Source organism: Orycteropus afer, unplaced genomic scaffold (genome assembly GCF_000298275.1).
Source record: "Orycteropus afer afer isolate SDZICR_OR568_19922 unplaced genomic scaffold, OryAfe1.0 scaffold00462, whole genome shotgun sequence".
NCBI lineage: Eukaryota > Metazoa > Chordata > Mammalia > Tubulidentata > Orycteropodidae > Orycteropus > Orycteropus afer.
In genome coordinates this window covers 885579-901488 of record NW_006922049.1, presented here as the reverse complement: position 1 = coordinate 901488, position 15910 = coordinate 885579, and the positions used below count along the sequence as shown (strand labels likewise).

Below are 15910 nucleotides of genomic sequence, written 5' to 3'. Positions count from 1 at the left end.
TGCTGCTTCTTCCTCAGGGATGTGTTCTGGGTCTGTATCCTGCTCCCTTGTTTCTACCAGTTTATCCTGCTTCTTTGTGTGGACTGTGATTGTCTGTTGTCTCTGGGGCATCGTGGCGTTGTTGTGTTTAGATATCTGTTAACTGTTTGTGAAGAGAAGCCAAGGGTGATTCAGGCTCTTCTTGGTTGTTTTTTATCATTGGCCCATTGGTGGAGAAGGAGGTGGTGACTCTTGCTCAGTAAGTGAAGTTGCAGGAGGTGTGGCTGTAGTTGTGTTTTACGGGGACTGTTCTTGTCTCTCACTCGGTTAGACACAAATTCAGTTGAATAACCATCAAAAAACTAAAAGCACATGGACAAAAAAACACACCATGTAATCACACAGGAACAGTAACCAAAAAAAAGAAAAAAGGGAAAAAGAAGAAGAAAAAGTAAGAAAACCTGCAATATCTGGAGATAGGGCACTAAGAGCAAAAAGGTAGAGAAGGAGAATAATGAAGGGGAAAAAAATGGGAAAATATGCAAAAAGAAAAACAAGGAACAGGGTTAACCACAAGAAAAAATGGGGAGAGGAAAAAAAAACAAACACTTAAATTAAAAAAAAAAAAAAAATTCAACCAGGAACAGGGAAAAAAAAATTGATGAAAACTAGGACCTGGGAGGGGAAGTTTAAGAATAATAGTAAAAAGGACAAAAGTATTAATAATAATAGTTGTTTTAAAACAGACAAATAGAAGCAAACTAATCACCAGGAAAAGAAAGTAAAAAATAAAAAAAGAGAAAAAAAAAATCAGTGGAGGACAGGGCAGGGCACCCAGGCTCCGTCTGAGCACATAGACTGTGATGGAGTTCCTGTGGGCCCAGAAGGTAGGTGGGAGTGGGGGATGGCCGCACCTCTGTTCACTAAGCGGGTGTGGGTATAAGAGTAACAAGAGGAATGTGGTACCTTTTCAGTCTTGCAGGTCCGGAGTGTCCTTGGGGTTTCTGGAAAGCAGAATGTGTTCTTAAGCCCCAGGAATCTTCGAGAGTGCTGTCTCTTTAAATATTCAAAATAGTCAAGCCGTTTTTAAACCTTCAACATGGTGGTGCCCTCCGGACCAGCAAAAGTCCACAGTTTAGCCTGCCTTTCTCTTCACCTTCTCCATTTATTCCCCAGCCACCGTGCACAGTCCTCTGTGCAGTCTCTGGCTAGCAGGGCTGATTTTTAGGTTAATTCTTAGGTCCTACCACCACTCGGGAATCTCCAAGCTGTCTGTGCCATCAGGATTGCTCAGGATCGCTGCCAGACCACAGCTCTGTTTGTCTCCTTTTTTGGTATTTTCACGCAAATTTTTCTGCTAGTTGGGGTTTAGTCCACGTCTATATCCTTCCCTTCAAGGCTCAGGGGTCCAAGATTAACTTCTGTGTCAGTGTTAATTGGTTATCCTTTTCTTTGTTGAAGAGGGTCTGTGCAGTCTTTCTGCCTAGTCCGCCATCTTGCCGGAACTCCTAGGATGTTGTCTTTATGGGAGAAGGTCACCAGGTCTGTTCCCCTGCAGAGCCGCTGGTGGGGGGGGGGGGTCAAGCTGCCCACCTTTTGGTTAGCAGCTGAGCACTTAACCGTTGCCCCACCATTGTTTCTGACTGTGGAGGTTAATTGTCAGTCATAAGCTCCCTCGTGCAATAAGAAGCTCTTTTAATAGGACAATAACTTGACAGGAGTGAACACTGCAAAAATAATAATAATAAATAGGATAGTAACTTGGAAATCTGATTAACAGAGCAAGAATTCAGTGCTAACTGTTGGAAGATAAAAATGATTGTTAAAGTTGTGAATTACGAAAAGGAGAGGTTTTTAGTCAGAAAATGTGCTCTCAAAAAATATGCCCAAGAAATCCATTTATATGTATACGCTGGGAATTGGAAAAACCTGAGAGTCTGGGTTTGCATTCTGGCCATTCTACATCTTGGTCCTGCTTTCCTTGTCTAAGATTGATTGGAAGAGCTCAAGTGGCCCAGGGACCATGAGGAATAGTAACTCTCTTCACTACATCTAACTGCTAACCAGAAGGCTGGCGGTTCATACCCACCAGCCACTCCTCGGAAGGAAGGTTGGGCAATCTACTTCTGTAGTGATACGGCCTCAGAAACCCAAGGAGGGGTCGCTATGCATCGGATCCGACTCAACGGCAGTGAGTTTGTTTGGTTAGTTTCACTTAGGTGAGCCAAAGTGGAGTGGGAAGGATGGGATAACCTGCCTCCCCCAGACCACTTTAGGGATTGTGTAGCAAGGCTGGCTAATCCTCAGGCCACAAAGCGGAACCTTCCCTGGATGGCTTCAGGGCCCACTAGGCCCCTTCCCTGGCCACAGGCCTCACAGCCTTCAGAAAAAATGTATGCAGGCCAGAAGCCAGCCAAGATAGCCTACTCCCCATTTTCCTTTATTCCCTCCATGAGAAAGAACAGAGAAAGCTAAGCCTTGTCTTCTAAATTGAATATGGAGTAGAATGTTAATTACCCTAATTTAATGTCAGTCTCACACTCACCAGCTGACTCTCCAGGGGAAATCATTCTCCCCTGTGCAACCTGGCTATGTCCTTGACCACCTTAACCTTGGCAGGTGCCTTAACCTCTGTAAGTCTTGCTCCTCAATCATCTGCAAAGTAAGTATGGTAGTACAGAGAATATATAGTGTTAGCAATACCCAGAACATAGAAGCACTCCATAAATAGCAACAAATACCATTATTGGTTTGTTGAGAAATGTTTAGTTTAGCAATTGCTTTGTTACTCTGATTTGAGTAAGGGTGTATATTTTAAGGTAATAAGGCTATATTTATTCATAAAATACTCTCTAATGTATTCCTTCAATCTTCAGTCTGACTCTGTACCTCACTGAATTCACATGAATGACATTTTTATCATACCAATAACCAAATGGAGTTTGAGATTAGGCATTGTGGCTCCACTTTCTACCCACCACAGAGTGGCTGAATGGCAGACCTGCCCCCAGCAAGGGACACTTCAAAACTTCCCAGTCACAAGCCCTTGGATCCATTGTTTGTCAGAGTCACTCCCTGATTTCTCAGAGGAAGTTGTAGCTATGTGTGCCTTGTCCTTGAGCCCACCTCCACTGAGCCTGTCTCTGTCTTTTTTGGTAGGCAGTCAAGCGATTCTTGAAGCAAGAGTGCAAGTGTCACGGTGTAAGCGGTTCATGTACTCTGAGGACATGCTGGCTGGCCATGGCCGACTTCAGAAAAACAGGCGACTATCTCTGGAGGAAATACAGCGGGGCCATCCAGGTCGTCATGAACCAGGACGGCACCGGTTTCACTGTGGCCAACAAGAGGTTCAAGAAGCCAACGAAAAATGACCTTGTATATTTTGAGAATTCTCCAGACTACTGTATCAGGGACCGAGACGCAGGTAAGTTCAAAATACTTTATTCACAGCACCTGATTCTTTCAACAGCTAGTACTCCACAAGCTAAATACAGCTCTGCATTTCAGCTGGCTGCCTTCAGGCTCAAAGCTTGTGTTTCTTATAATTCACGGTTAAAGCACACAGAGAGCTCTTCTAAACACCTACAGAAACTGTGGTTGATGGTGGGCAAATTCTGGAGACTTGGAAACCCAATGGAAAGAAAGTATGTGACAAAAGTCAAAACATACAGATCAGCAGAATTCTTCAGCCTGGAAAAACTTCTTAAAGCTTGACAAATGCACACTATGTGTCACAGCCTAGCATCTTTCACGGGATCCTAAAGGTGCAAGGAGGATAGCTTTGTAGCATATTCCGCCCCCCATCCCTGTGACTCCTTAGCCTGTTCCCAAACCTGCCATACTCCACACATCTTTGCTCTTTCCAATATGCTCGGTTCCCTAGTACTAGAAAAAGCGAGAATTCATTCCAGCTTGCTTGGCTGTATGTAGGTGGGTGACGTGTGAGGACAGTGTAAGAGGCACTTCATTTATAAAGCCACACCTTTCCCTTCCCCAGATGGCCCCTTCCCCTTCTCAGACTCACTCAAAGAGCAACACACATCGACTTAAACACAGCATTGTTGCCACCAGTCTGGTTTTACACAGGTGCTGTCCTCCACCTCCCACCATCATGAGCAACACTGAACTCTAGGTTTAGCTTCCTTGCAAAGACTCTGGTGCAAAATGGGAGGTGATTTTGAGCTCAGAGTCTGCTTTGGCTCAAGCCAACTCCTCAGACTTGGTAAGAATCAGGGGAACCCATTGTCAGGCAAAGCATCCTCTAATTTAAATTCTGAGTTTGTTTTTCATTCCAAAATAATTACAAAGAAGTTAGTAAAACAGTAAAGGTGGCAGCCAGCTCCTAAATTTAGATTGACCAAGAGGCACAATTAGCAGGAAAGTCCACAGCCTCTTTCTGCCCCCACGTGCATCAGTGTCCTTCACAGTGTGATGAGCTAGTTCTCTGCAGCAGCTGAGCAGGTTTATACATGCAGGCTATGGATTAATGACTTCAGAGTGAAAGGACCAAGAGGCCAAGTGGCCAGATTCTGTACCTGCTTCATTCCTGACATGTTTTGGGACCTTTGACAAGTCATCCTGCATGCCAGCCCAAAGTTTCAGTCAAGTTGTTTGGAAACCCGTGCTTTGATATGGATTGGCCCAGAGGTCTGGCTCCCCCTCTGCCATTAACTAACTGTCTGACCTCAGCCTCTTCAAATGCAATGAGGGGATGACAATATACTGATCGTTTTATGTACTAGGTATGGAATCCATTGCACATACGATCTTACGTGATCCCAAGAACAGCCCTGTGACATCAATGCCCTGGAACTGGTTACTTTGAAAAAAAGAATAAGAAGATGGTGGCTCTTGGTGGATCAACACCAACCAAGAACCAAGTTCAGTTTTTTGTTTTTAAGTCAGATAAGCCAGCCCTGGATACCATCCAGGGTCCGTTGATGGGGCGAATGATCAGTGGGCCCAGTTGCTAACCAAGAGGCTCGAAATTCAAGTCTACCCAGGGCACCTCAGAAGGAAGGCCTGATGATCCACTTCTGGAAAATCAACCACTGAAAACTCTATGGAGCCCAGTTCTTCTGGGACACGCAGAGGGTTGACATGAGTTGGAACTGACTCAACAGGAACTTTTTTTTTTAAAGATATCATTATCCTCATTATATGGATGGGAAAGTAAGTTTTCGCAATCTCATTTGTAGAAGACAGAGCTCAGGCAGTCTGACCTCATAGGCTGTGTTCTTGACCCTGACATTCCATACTTGTCCCATCTAACTCCCGGGGCATGTATGTGAAAAGACTTTGTGAAGCAAAAACTCTATTTCAAATATAAGAGGACTTGATTCCCAGGAGGTCTCTTCTGGTTCTTTGGATTGACAGTTTCCACCAGGATGCAGTTACAGAACACTCACCTCCCTGTGGATGTTCAGGACAATAATGACATTTTCCTCTGAGAAACCCTGCTTCAACCCATGGGCCTTGCCCTTGACTCTGTGATTTATGGCCCTTTAAAGACAAGCCTTTATCTCAATCATTTTCTCCTAGAAAATTGTGTTCTAGCAAGTCAGTCAAAACAGTCATAGAAGTTTGTGCGTATAGAATCATCTTGGAGCTGCCTCTGAATTCCATCTATAGAGGGAAGAGAAGGTGACAGAGAGAATGTGAAGTCTCCAATAAGGCAGACGTCCTGTCTCTAACTCACGGTGGGACATGGGAGCTGTCGCCCTCAGCCTGTGCTCCCGATCTGTGACATGAAGCTGCTGGCTCGGTGCTAACATGCTGTTAGTCTTCACTAAAGAACCACCCGGAATGCGCATGCGATGTACAGGGATGAGGGAGCACGTCACTGATAGTCTCTTCCCTGCACTAGAATCATACTATGTTAGGAAGGCCCTGTTTTCTGGTAAATAGAATTCCTATTTGTTAGAAATAGGTTACCATCATGGATAGCCAGCTCCAAAATAAGGGAAAAGATTACAGTAAAATTTAAATCAAATAGTATATAATTTTATTTTCATATTCTCTGTTAAAATTAACATTAACTGTCTTCTAGATTATACTTCATACCACAGTCTGCTTTGCTGTGGTCACTTTGTTTTATTTTCCTTTCGTTTTTCATATAATGCACACTGAACATTCACCTTATTGGGTTACTTCTACTTGGCAGCATTGGAAAAGCAGTGATATTCAGCAGGTTGAATATTGTCAAGTAATAGGTATTTGAGGAGCTCTGGTAGCATAGTGCCTAAGGCACTTGACGGCACACCAGAAGGCTGGCGGTTCAAACCCACCGGCCACTCCTTGGAAGGAAGGTTGGGCAATCCTACTTCCGTAGTGATACTGCCTCGGAAACCCAAGAAGGGGTCTCTATGAGTCGGGGCCGACTCGACAGCAAACAACAACAACAACAATAGGTATTTGAAAGTAATTTTTCCCTTGCTAGTCAGCACTACTTCAAGTTAATTAGTTGCTTGACTGAATTGAACTGGCTTGTTTTGTCAGTTATATTTATGTGAGTGGATAAAATGTACAGGTCTAGTCCACTGTCTCCCACAGTGAGGACCCCTTCAGAGACCTCTTGAACCAGAATCTTGGGGTGTTGCTCCAAAGGCTCATTGTACTTAAGTACATCAAGGGGCCATCCAGGATTAAAAAAATCAATGATTGAGCAGTCCATGACTCCTAATTTTTCCCTAAGTATTAAAAAAACAAAAAACCTCACTGCTGTTGAGTCAGATCCGACTCATGGCGACCCCTCCTTGGGTTTCTAAGGAGAATATCTACAGAAATAAATTGCCCAATCTTCCTTCCGAGGTAAGAATAAATCCAGGGAGATTTTCTCTTCTTTCTCCTTTTTCTTTTTTTCTTAATATCTGATCTCTTAAAAGGAAAAACAAGCAAATGTAGCAACAAACAAAACAACTTTCTTTGAAAAATCCCCCACCTTGGCTTGTCCAGTATGAGAGGGTCACTCTGTCAGGTGTCAGCCCTGTTTCTCCAGGAACTCTCTTTCACTTCACGGTGTAAGTAAATACATTGAAATGATTTCATCCATCAAAAGTTGCACTGGAATTAGCTTGAAAGACATTACCAACTCATCCCTCTCATGAAATCCTGAAATAATGACACTAGGACCGGTGGATTTTGATGAGCAGGCTCCAGTGAGGGTGAATCAAGACCCTGGGGTGCTACTTGGTGAGGACAGACCTAACTGGGGAAGGGAGATGATGATGTTGCCTGAGCACCCGTGGGAGTCAGATCCTGTGCTACACACCTCATGTGCATTTTATCTGAACTTTTACTGCAGTTACCTCCAGTTATAGAGAAAATTGAGGCCCTCAAAGGTTGCTTAAGTTGCCCAAGACTGTATGACCTCAAAAAAGGAAAAATCCTTTCTCACTATACCATTTTGCTTCCTGAATTTGGTGTGGTGGTGGTGGTGGTGTGTGTGTGCACATATGTGTGTGTGTGTGTTTGTGTGTTTGAGAGGGCACTGCGTACAAAGAGGCAGCATGAGGACATGGAAATTTAATGGGATTAGACGCTCTCAAAGAGGTGGAGTGTTGAAAGTGGTCAGAATCCTGCTTCACGGTCATTTAGCTGAGGTTGGCTTGAAGCCCTTTACAATTAGAAGCACTTCAAGTTTTCAAGAGTGTTAGTGTCTTTAATTGTTCCTAAATATGGTGACCTGAAAAACTGATTAAGGAAGATATTATTATAGCAACAATAACAACAAAAGACATTTTCCCCTGGTCTTCATCTGAAGGAAGTGAGTGCTGTGAGGTTCAACTATAAATACCCCTCCCACAGCTCAGATGTGAAGAGTACATACACCAGGTAATGCTGTGCATGTGACATTCTGCAGGCCAAACCGAAGGCTAGGTCTTGGAAGCTGGGCTCTATGGATGGGCATTCTGGTGGCTCTGTAGTTATCTATTCTGGTTATTGCCCCAGGCATCTGTAAATCAAAGAAGCCCTTAAGTTAGAGATAGGTTCATCTCTAACTGAGGAATGCTGCTCTCCTCTCCAGAGACGTCTGCACCTAATCACAGGCCACTTTCACTGGTTATGGTGTAAAATCCCTGACCTGGCCAGAGGTCACCCTGCAGTCTTCTCTCCCACTGTAGGAAACAAGCAGCCGTCCACTTTTTCTCCAGTCAAGTTCAGGAAACAACTGGAGTTCAGCCGTTGTTTAACTTGTGACCTGCTGACTCCTGATACCTGACCAACAGCTGTAGGCTGTGATGTTTCTCTCAGCTCTCTCACGGTTTTTTCTCCACATAAATCGTATGTAGCAAACGGAGCTCAGAACCCATGGGAACACAGTGCCAACTGTGATTTTCAGAAATTAGTGTTCTAGGCAGGTTTGCAGAACCTTGTGACTGTTGTAAGGAGCTCTGGTGGCACAGTGCCTAAGCCATTTGACTACTAACCAGAAGGTTGGCGGTTTAAACCCACCAGCCGCTCTGCAGAAGGAAGATTAGGCAATCTGCTTCCGTAAAGATTGACCTCCTTGGAAACCCAAAGGTGGTCGCTATGAGTCAAAATCAACTCGATGGCAATGAGTTTGGTTTTGGTTTTTATGTGAGTGCTGTGATTGTGACCACCAGCTAATTACACACAACATACCGGTCAATAGCAATGGGTGCACTTTATTTGGATGCTGCTGTGCACAGTTGCCACCACTGTATCTTAGATCTTCATTTCTTTACTGAACAAACATCTGTTGAGCCTTTTGTATGTGCCAGACACTATGATAAGCCTTGGGAAGGCAAAGCTGAAGAAGGCAGACTTGGTCCTTGCCTGGATGACCCCACAGGCATTGTTATGGATTGAAGTGTGTCCCCCCAAAATACGTGTTGTAGATCTTAATCTCTGTGCCTGTGCTAAGGAGCTCTGGTTTTGTAGTGGTTAAAGCATTTGGCTATTAACCAGAAGGTTGGCTGTTCAAACCCACCAGCTTCCCTGCAGGAGAAAGATGAGGCAGAGTGCTTCCATAAAGAAGCACTTTTTACAATTCTGCTCTGTCCTGTAGGGTCCCTAAGAGTTGAAAATGACTGTGTGGCTGTGGGGTTTTATGCTTGCAGTTATAGTCACATTTAGGAAAGGATTATCTTTGTTATGTTAATGATAGGATTAGTGTAGGGTGTGTTTTAAGTAAATCTCTTTTGAGACTGAAAAGAGATTAAATAAACCTGCAAAGGAGAGACTGAGGAAGAGAGATAACTACAGGAAGACTGCAGCAAGAACAGAAGCTCAGAAGAAAGCCTTGGAAAACCTATGGGCAATTCTACCCTGTCCTATAGAGTCCCTTTGAGTCAGAATTGACTCTACAGCAACAGGTTTGGTTTTGGTTTGGTGACTAGTTGGGTAGCCACAGACCAATTAAAGTCTCTGAGTCACTTTCTCACAGACTAAACATACTGTTGTTTCATCTAGTAATTTCTTTTTTCCCAAATTTTTGTTTCATCTAGTAAGGTTCTTTTAGGTCAGAAATTCTATGATTCAATGAATGAATGAATGAATGAATTATTAATTTGTTTTACTCTAAGTTTATAATAACAGAACCTTAACTTTGATGCCACAAATTCTCTTGTCATTTTGAATTTCTGTCATTTAAAAATATACCAATTTTTTTGTAGGACATTGAGTTCTCCATTTTGTTCTATTGATATATTTATCTGTTCTTGTGCCAACATCACAGTTGTTGTTTAATTTTTATTGTGATTTGAGTGAGTTTACAGAGCAAGTTCATTTTTCATACAACAGTTCATACACATTTTGTTTCATGATATTGACTACAATCCCCACAGTGTAACACCTGTCTTCCCACTTCCTCCCTGTAGTTACCTCTTACCTATGTCCTCCTTCCCTATGCATTCCTGCCCCCTAAGCTATCTCCCTGTGCAAATACTTCCCTCCTGTTCTCCCATGATTGATCGCTGCCTATATATACTGTATAGATATACTCTCAGGAGTACATCTACCTGGTGTAAATTTTTACTTTCTATGCCTATTATTTGGCTGGAAGCCACAGAAGTGAGTTCAATTCTAGGCCCAAAGGGTAACTAGTGGCCGTAGTCTTGGGGGTCTCACCAGACTCTATCAGACCAGCAAGCCTGTTTTTTTTTGTTTGTTTGTTTGTTTGTTTTTATGATTTTGAGTTTTGTTCCCCATTGTTCTCCTGCTATATCCAGGATCTACTCTACCAGGATCCTTTTCTGAGTGGCTGACAGTGGTAGCTGGACACCATCTAATTCTTCTGGTCTCATGGCCATGTATGCTGAGGTTTGCATGGTCCACTAGTCCCTTGGACTAATTGTTTCCATGTGTCTGTGGTCTCCTTCATTCTTCTTTGCTTTGGACAAGGAGAGACCAATTGTTGCATCTAGATGACTGCTTGCAAGCTTCTAAGACCCCAGTTGCTATTCACCAAAGTAGGATGTAGAACAATGTTTTTGTGTAATATGTTATCCCAATTGAGCTTGATGGCCCCTGTGACTATGGTCTCAAGCCCACAGGTCCAACAACTCTCCCCATCAGGTTGGTTGACTGTACCGAAGATGTTATCACAACTTTGCCCCTGTTAGTTCTATTTATATGGACATTCTTACAGCACATAAAAATGCATATGTAGAAATATTGTCTGCCAACCTTATATATGGTCATGAGTATATTCCCTTTTGTCTAGACATCTGATCATTCAGCCCATTTATGATTTAGCTTGCTTGTCACTGTGAGGCTGGAGGCTGTGCCACCAGTGTTTCAAATGCCAGCCATGTTGCTCATGGTAGACGGGTTTCAATGGAGCTTCCAGACTAAGTCATACTTGGAAGAAGGAAGAGGCCACCCACTTCTCAAAGAACTGGCCAGGGAACACCTTATGATAGCAGTGAAACACTGTCTGATATATTACTTGACAACTTCATGAATAGCTCTGAAACATTGTCTGATACATGGCCAGAAGTTGAGCCCCTCAGGTTGGAAGGCACTCCAAATATGACTGGGAAAGAGTTGCCTCACAAGAGTAGAACTGACCTTAATGATACTTACTGATAAAGTAAAGCTTTTGGGACCTCCATTTGCTGACATGGCATGACTCAAAATGAGAAGAAACAGCTGCAAACATCCATTAATAATCAGAACATGGAATGTATAAAGTATGAATCTGGGAAAATTGGAAGTTGTCAAAAACAAAATGGAATGCATAAAGATTCTTATCCTAGGCATTGGTGAGCTGAAATGGACCAGTTTTGGCCGCTTTGATTCAGACAGCCATATTATCTATGCTGGGAATGACAAGTTGAAGAGAAATGGTGTGGCATTCATCATCACAAAGAATGTTTCAAGATCTGTCTTGAAGTACAGTGCTGTCAGTAATAGGGTAATACCCATACACCTACAAGAAAGGCCAGTTACGACTTCCAGTAAGATTGAGGAATAGGCAGACAAGCTACATGGACCCTCTTCAACAAAGAAAAGAGAAACCAATTGACAGTGATACAGAAGATAATCCTGGAGCCCTGAGCTTTGAAAGGAAGTATAAACTCATTGCCATAGAGTCAGATCCGACTCATAGTGATCCTTCCTTGGGTTTCTGAGGCAGTATTGCTACAGAAGTAGATTGCCCAACCTTCCTTCTGAGGAGTGGCTGGTGGGTTTGAACCACCAGCTTTCTGGTTAGCAGTCAAATGCCTCAGGCACTTCGCCACCAGAACTCCTGAAAGGAACAACAAAGGAAGTGATAACACAACTCATAAACAAAATGAGCTCAGCACAGAAAATTATATGGAACAAAGAAATCAACACCACGAAAAAGCACATAACAAAAATGACAGCAACAAATTCACACTTGTCAATAATTACATATCTGGCAAGGGACTATGTATTCTAAGATATATAGAAAACTCCAATGCCTTAACAGCAAAGGAATTAACAATCCAATTGAAAAATGGGCAGAAGACATGAGTAGACACTTCACCAAGGAGGATATTCAGGTGGCCAGCAAATACATGAAGAGATGCACACAGTCATTGGCTATCAGAGAGGTGCAAATCAAAACAACAGTGAGACACCATCTCACCCCAGCACTGATGGCAAGGTTCAACGAGAGGGAAAATAACAAATGCTAGGTGGGATGTGGAGAGATTGGTACTCTCATACACTGCTGCTGGGACTGTGAAGTGATACAACTACTGTGGAAAGCAGTATGACAATTCCTTAAAAAGCTGGAATTGGAGATACCATTTGACCCAGCAATCCCATTACTAGGTATATATCCTAGAGAGGTGAGAGCCAGGACAGGAACAGATATATACAAACCCATGTTCATTGCCACACTATTTACAATAGCAAAAAAATGGAAACAACCTAGGTGCCCATCAGTGGAAGAGTGGATGACCAAACTATGGTACATACACACAGTGGAATGCTATGCAGCACTAAAGAATAACGTAGAGTCTGCAAAACACCACATAACATGGATGACATTGTGCTGAATGAAATAAGTCAGTCACAGAAGGACAAATATAGTGTTAGTTCATTGTTGTGGAAGGTCAAGAAAAAGTTTATATATGGAAGGAAGCTTTGTTGGTTGCCAGGGGTGAGAGGGGAGGGGAGGGAACACTGAAAAAAAAATGCATTGACTCATGTAACTTCAGTTTTGTGTATTTCACCACATAAATTGTATTTTAATAAGATGCATTTAAAAAAAAAGGAAGGCCAGTTACCACTACTGTTATTCAAATTTACACACCAACCACCAAAGCCAAAGATTAGGAAATTGAAAATTTTTACCAACTTATGCTGTCTGAAGTTGACTGAACTTGCAATCAAGATGTGCTGATGATCACTTGTGATTGGAATGCAAAAGTTGGAAACAAAGAAGAAAATTGGCCTTGGTGATAGAAATAATGCTGGAGATCACATGATAGAATTTTTCCAGACCAACAACTTATTCATTGCAAACACCTTTTTTCAAGAACACAATAGAAGATATACACATGGACTGCACCAGATGGAGTACACACGGATCAGATTGACTACATCTGTGGCACAAGGCAATGGAAAAGCGAAGACAAGGCCAGGAGCTCACCGTGGAACAGACCATGAACTGCTCATATGCACGTTCAAGTTGAAGTTGAAGACAATTAAAACAACTCCACAAGAGTCAAAATATGACCTTGAATATATTCCTCCTGAATTTAGGGACTATCTAAAGAATAGATTTGATGCATTGAACACTAATGACCAAAAACCAGAGGAATTGCGGGATGACATCAAGAACATCATCCATGAAGAAAGCAAAAAGGTCATTAAAAGAGATGGGAAAACAAGAAAAGACCAAAATGGATGTCAGAAAAGACTCTGAAACTTGCCCTTGAGCAAAGAATGTTGTTGTTGTTGTTATGTGCCATCGAGTCGGCCCCGACTCATAGCGACCTCTCCTTGGGTTTCCGAGGCAGTATCACTACGGAAGTAGGATTGCCCAACCTTCCTTCCGAGGAGTGGCTGGTGGGTTTGAACCGCCAGCCGTCTGGTTAGCAGGCAAGTGTCTTAGCCACTATGCTACCAGAGCTCCTTGAGCAAAGAATAGCTAAAGCAAATGGAAGAAATGACAAGATAAAAGAGCTGAACAGAAGATTTCAAAGAGCAGCTCGAGAAGACAACGTCAATTATTATAATGAAATGTGCAAAGACCTAAAGTTAGAAAACCAAAAAGGAAGAACACACTCAGCATTTCTCAAGCTGAAAGAACTGAAGAAAAAAATTAAGCCTCAAATTGCAATATTGAAAGATGCTATGGGCAAAATATAGAATGATGCAGTAAACATCAAAAGAAGATGAATGGAAAACACAAAGTCACTGTACCAAAAAGAATTGGTCAGTGTTCACCCATTTCAGGAGGTAACATATGAGCAAGAACCAATGGTACTGAAGGAAGAAGTTGAAGCTGTACTGAAGGAAGTGGTGAAAAACAAGGCTCCAGGAGTCGACAGAATACCCACTGAGATGTTTCAACAAATGGATGCCACACTGGAGGCACTCACTTGGCTATGCCAAGAGATTTGGAAGACAGTTGCCTGGCCAACTGACTGGAACAGATCCATATCTGTACCTATCCCAAAGAAAGGTAAACCCACAAAATGTGGAAATTATCGAACAATGTCATTAATATCACATGCAAGTAAAATCTTTGTATGTTGAACAAATAATCCGAGAAGGTAGACTATATGAAGAAGAGTATGGCGTTACAGTTGGAGGAAGACTCATTAACAACCTGTGATATGCTGATGACACAACTTTACTTGCTGAAAGTGAGGATGACTTGAAACACTTACTGATGAAGATTGAAGACTGCAGTCTGCAGTGTGGATTGCATCTCAATAAAAAGAAAACAAAAATCCTCACATCCGGACTTATAGCACCATCATGATAAATGGAGAAAAGATTGACGTTGTCAAAGATTTCATATTACTTGGTTTTACAGACAACACCAATGGAAGCAGCAGTTAAGATATCAGACAACATATAGCACACTGGGCAAATCTGCTGCAAAAGTGCTGAAGAGCAGAGATATCTGCTTGAAGCCTAAGGTGTTCCTGACACAAGCCATGGTATTTTCAATCACCTCATATGTATGTGAGAGCTGGGCAATGAATAAGGAAGACAGAATAGTCAATGCTTTTGAGTTGTAGTGTTGGCGAAGAATGCTGGAAGTATGGTGGAGTGCTAAAAGAACTAACAAATCTGTCCTGAAAGAAGTGCAGCCAGCATGCTCCTCGGAAGAGAGAATGGCCAGACTTTGTCTCGCCTACTTTGGCCATGTTGTCAGAAGGGTCCATTCCTGGAGAAGGTTATCATGCTTGATAAATTGGAGGGTCAAAAAAAAAGGGGAAGGCCCTCAACAAGATGGAGACACAGTAGCTACAATGATGGGCTCAGGTATAGCAAGGATTGTGGAGCTGGCACAGGACTGGGCAGTGTTTAGTTCTGCTGTACATAAGGTCACTATGAGTTGAAGACAATTTGACAGCATCTAACAACACCACCCATCTATTTACCCATAAGTTATTGTTGTCGCTGATAACACAGTATTATGTATGTTGTTGTTGTTATTTGCCGTCAAGTCAACCCGACTCATAGCGACCTCTCCTTGGGTTTGCAAGGTGGTATCACTATGGAAGTAGATTGCCCAACCTTCCTCTAAGGAGTGGCTTGTGGGTTTGAACCACCAGCCTTCTGGTTAGCAGTCAAGTGCCTTAGGCACTATGCTACCAGAGCTCCCGTTATATATGTAGAAGTGTTTATCTTCTACATACCAGATTTCTTGTATGTTTTCTACAGAATGAGCTGTGTAATTTGAGTATGGAATGGATTTTAGCTAGCTTGCTCTTACTGTAATAAGAGCCCTGGTGCACATTGGTCAAGTACTGGGCTGCTAACTGAAAAGTCATCAGTTCGAACTCCAGGGCAATGAGTTTCTCAGCATAGTGCTGTGGACTAGGCAAGAGCCCCCTGAAGCAGTGTACCCTCCCTTGGCAAGGGGAAGGCTTATCTTAATTTTAATAAGTTATTTTAAATTTAATATTTAACAAATAAACAAGTATATGTTGAAGAATACAGTCTGCAGTATGGATTATGTCTCAATATAAAGAAAACAAAAATCCTCACAACTGGACCAATGAGCAGCATCACGATAAATGGAGAGAAGATTGAGGTTGTCAAAGAATTCACGTTGCTTGGTTCTACAATCGGTGCCAACAGTAGCAGCAGTCAGGACATTAGACGACGTGTAGCATTGGGAAAGTCAACTGCAAAGGAACTGTATCAAGTGCTGAGGAGCAAGGATATCTCCTTGAGGACTAAGGTGTGCCTGACACAAGCCATGATATTTCCAATCGCCTGGTATGCATGTGAGAGCTGGACAATGAAT

General features: G+C 42.6%; 1 protein-coding gene across 1 annotated transcript in view; it reads left to right on the top strand.

Annotated features, from left to right (window-relative positions):
- WNT2 (Wnt family member 2) overlaps positions 1–15910 on the top strand; it is a 70830-nt gene that overhangs the window by 42069 nt on the left and 12851 nt on the right. The window contains exon 4 of the mRNA XM_007954506.1: positions 3139–3403. Within this exon, the coding sequence (XP_007952697.1) occupies positions 3139–3403 (265 nt within the window). The remainder of the gene's footprint in view (positions 1–3138; positions 3404–15910) is intronic.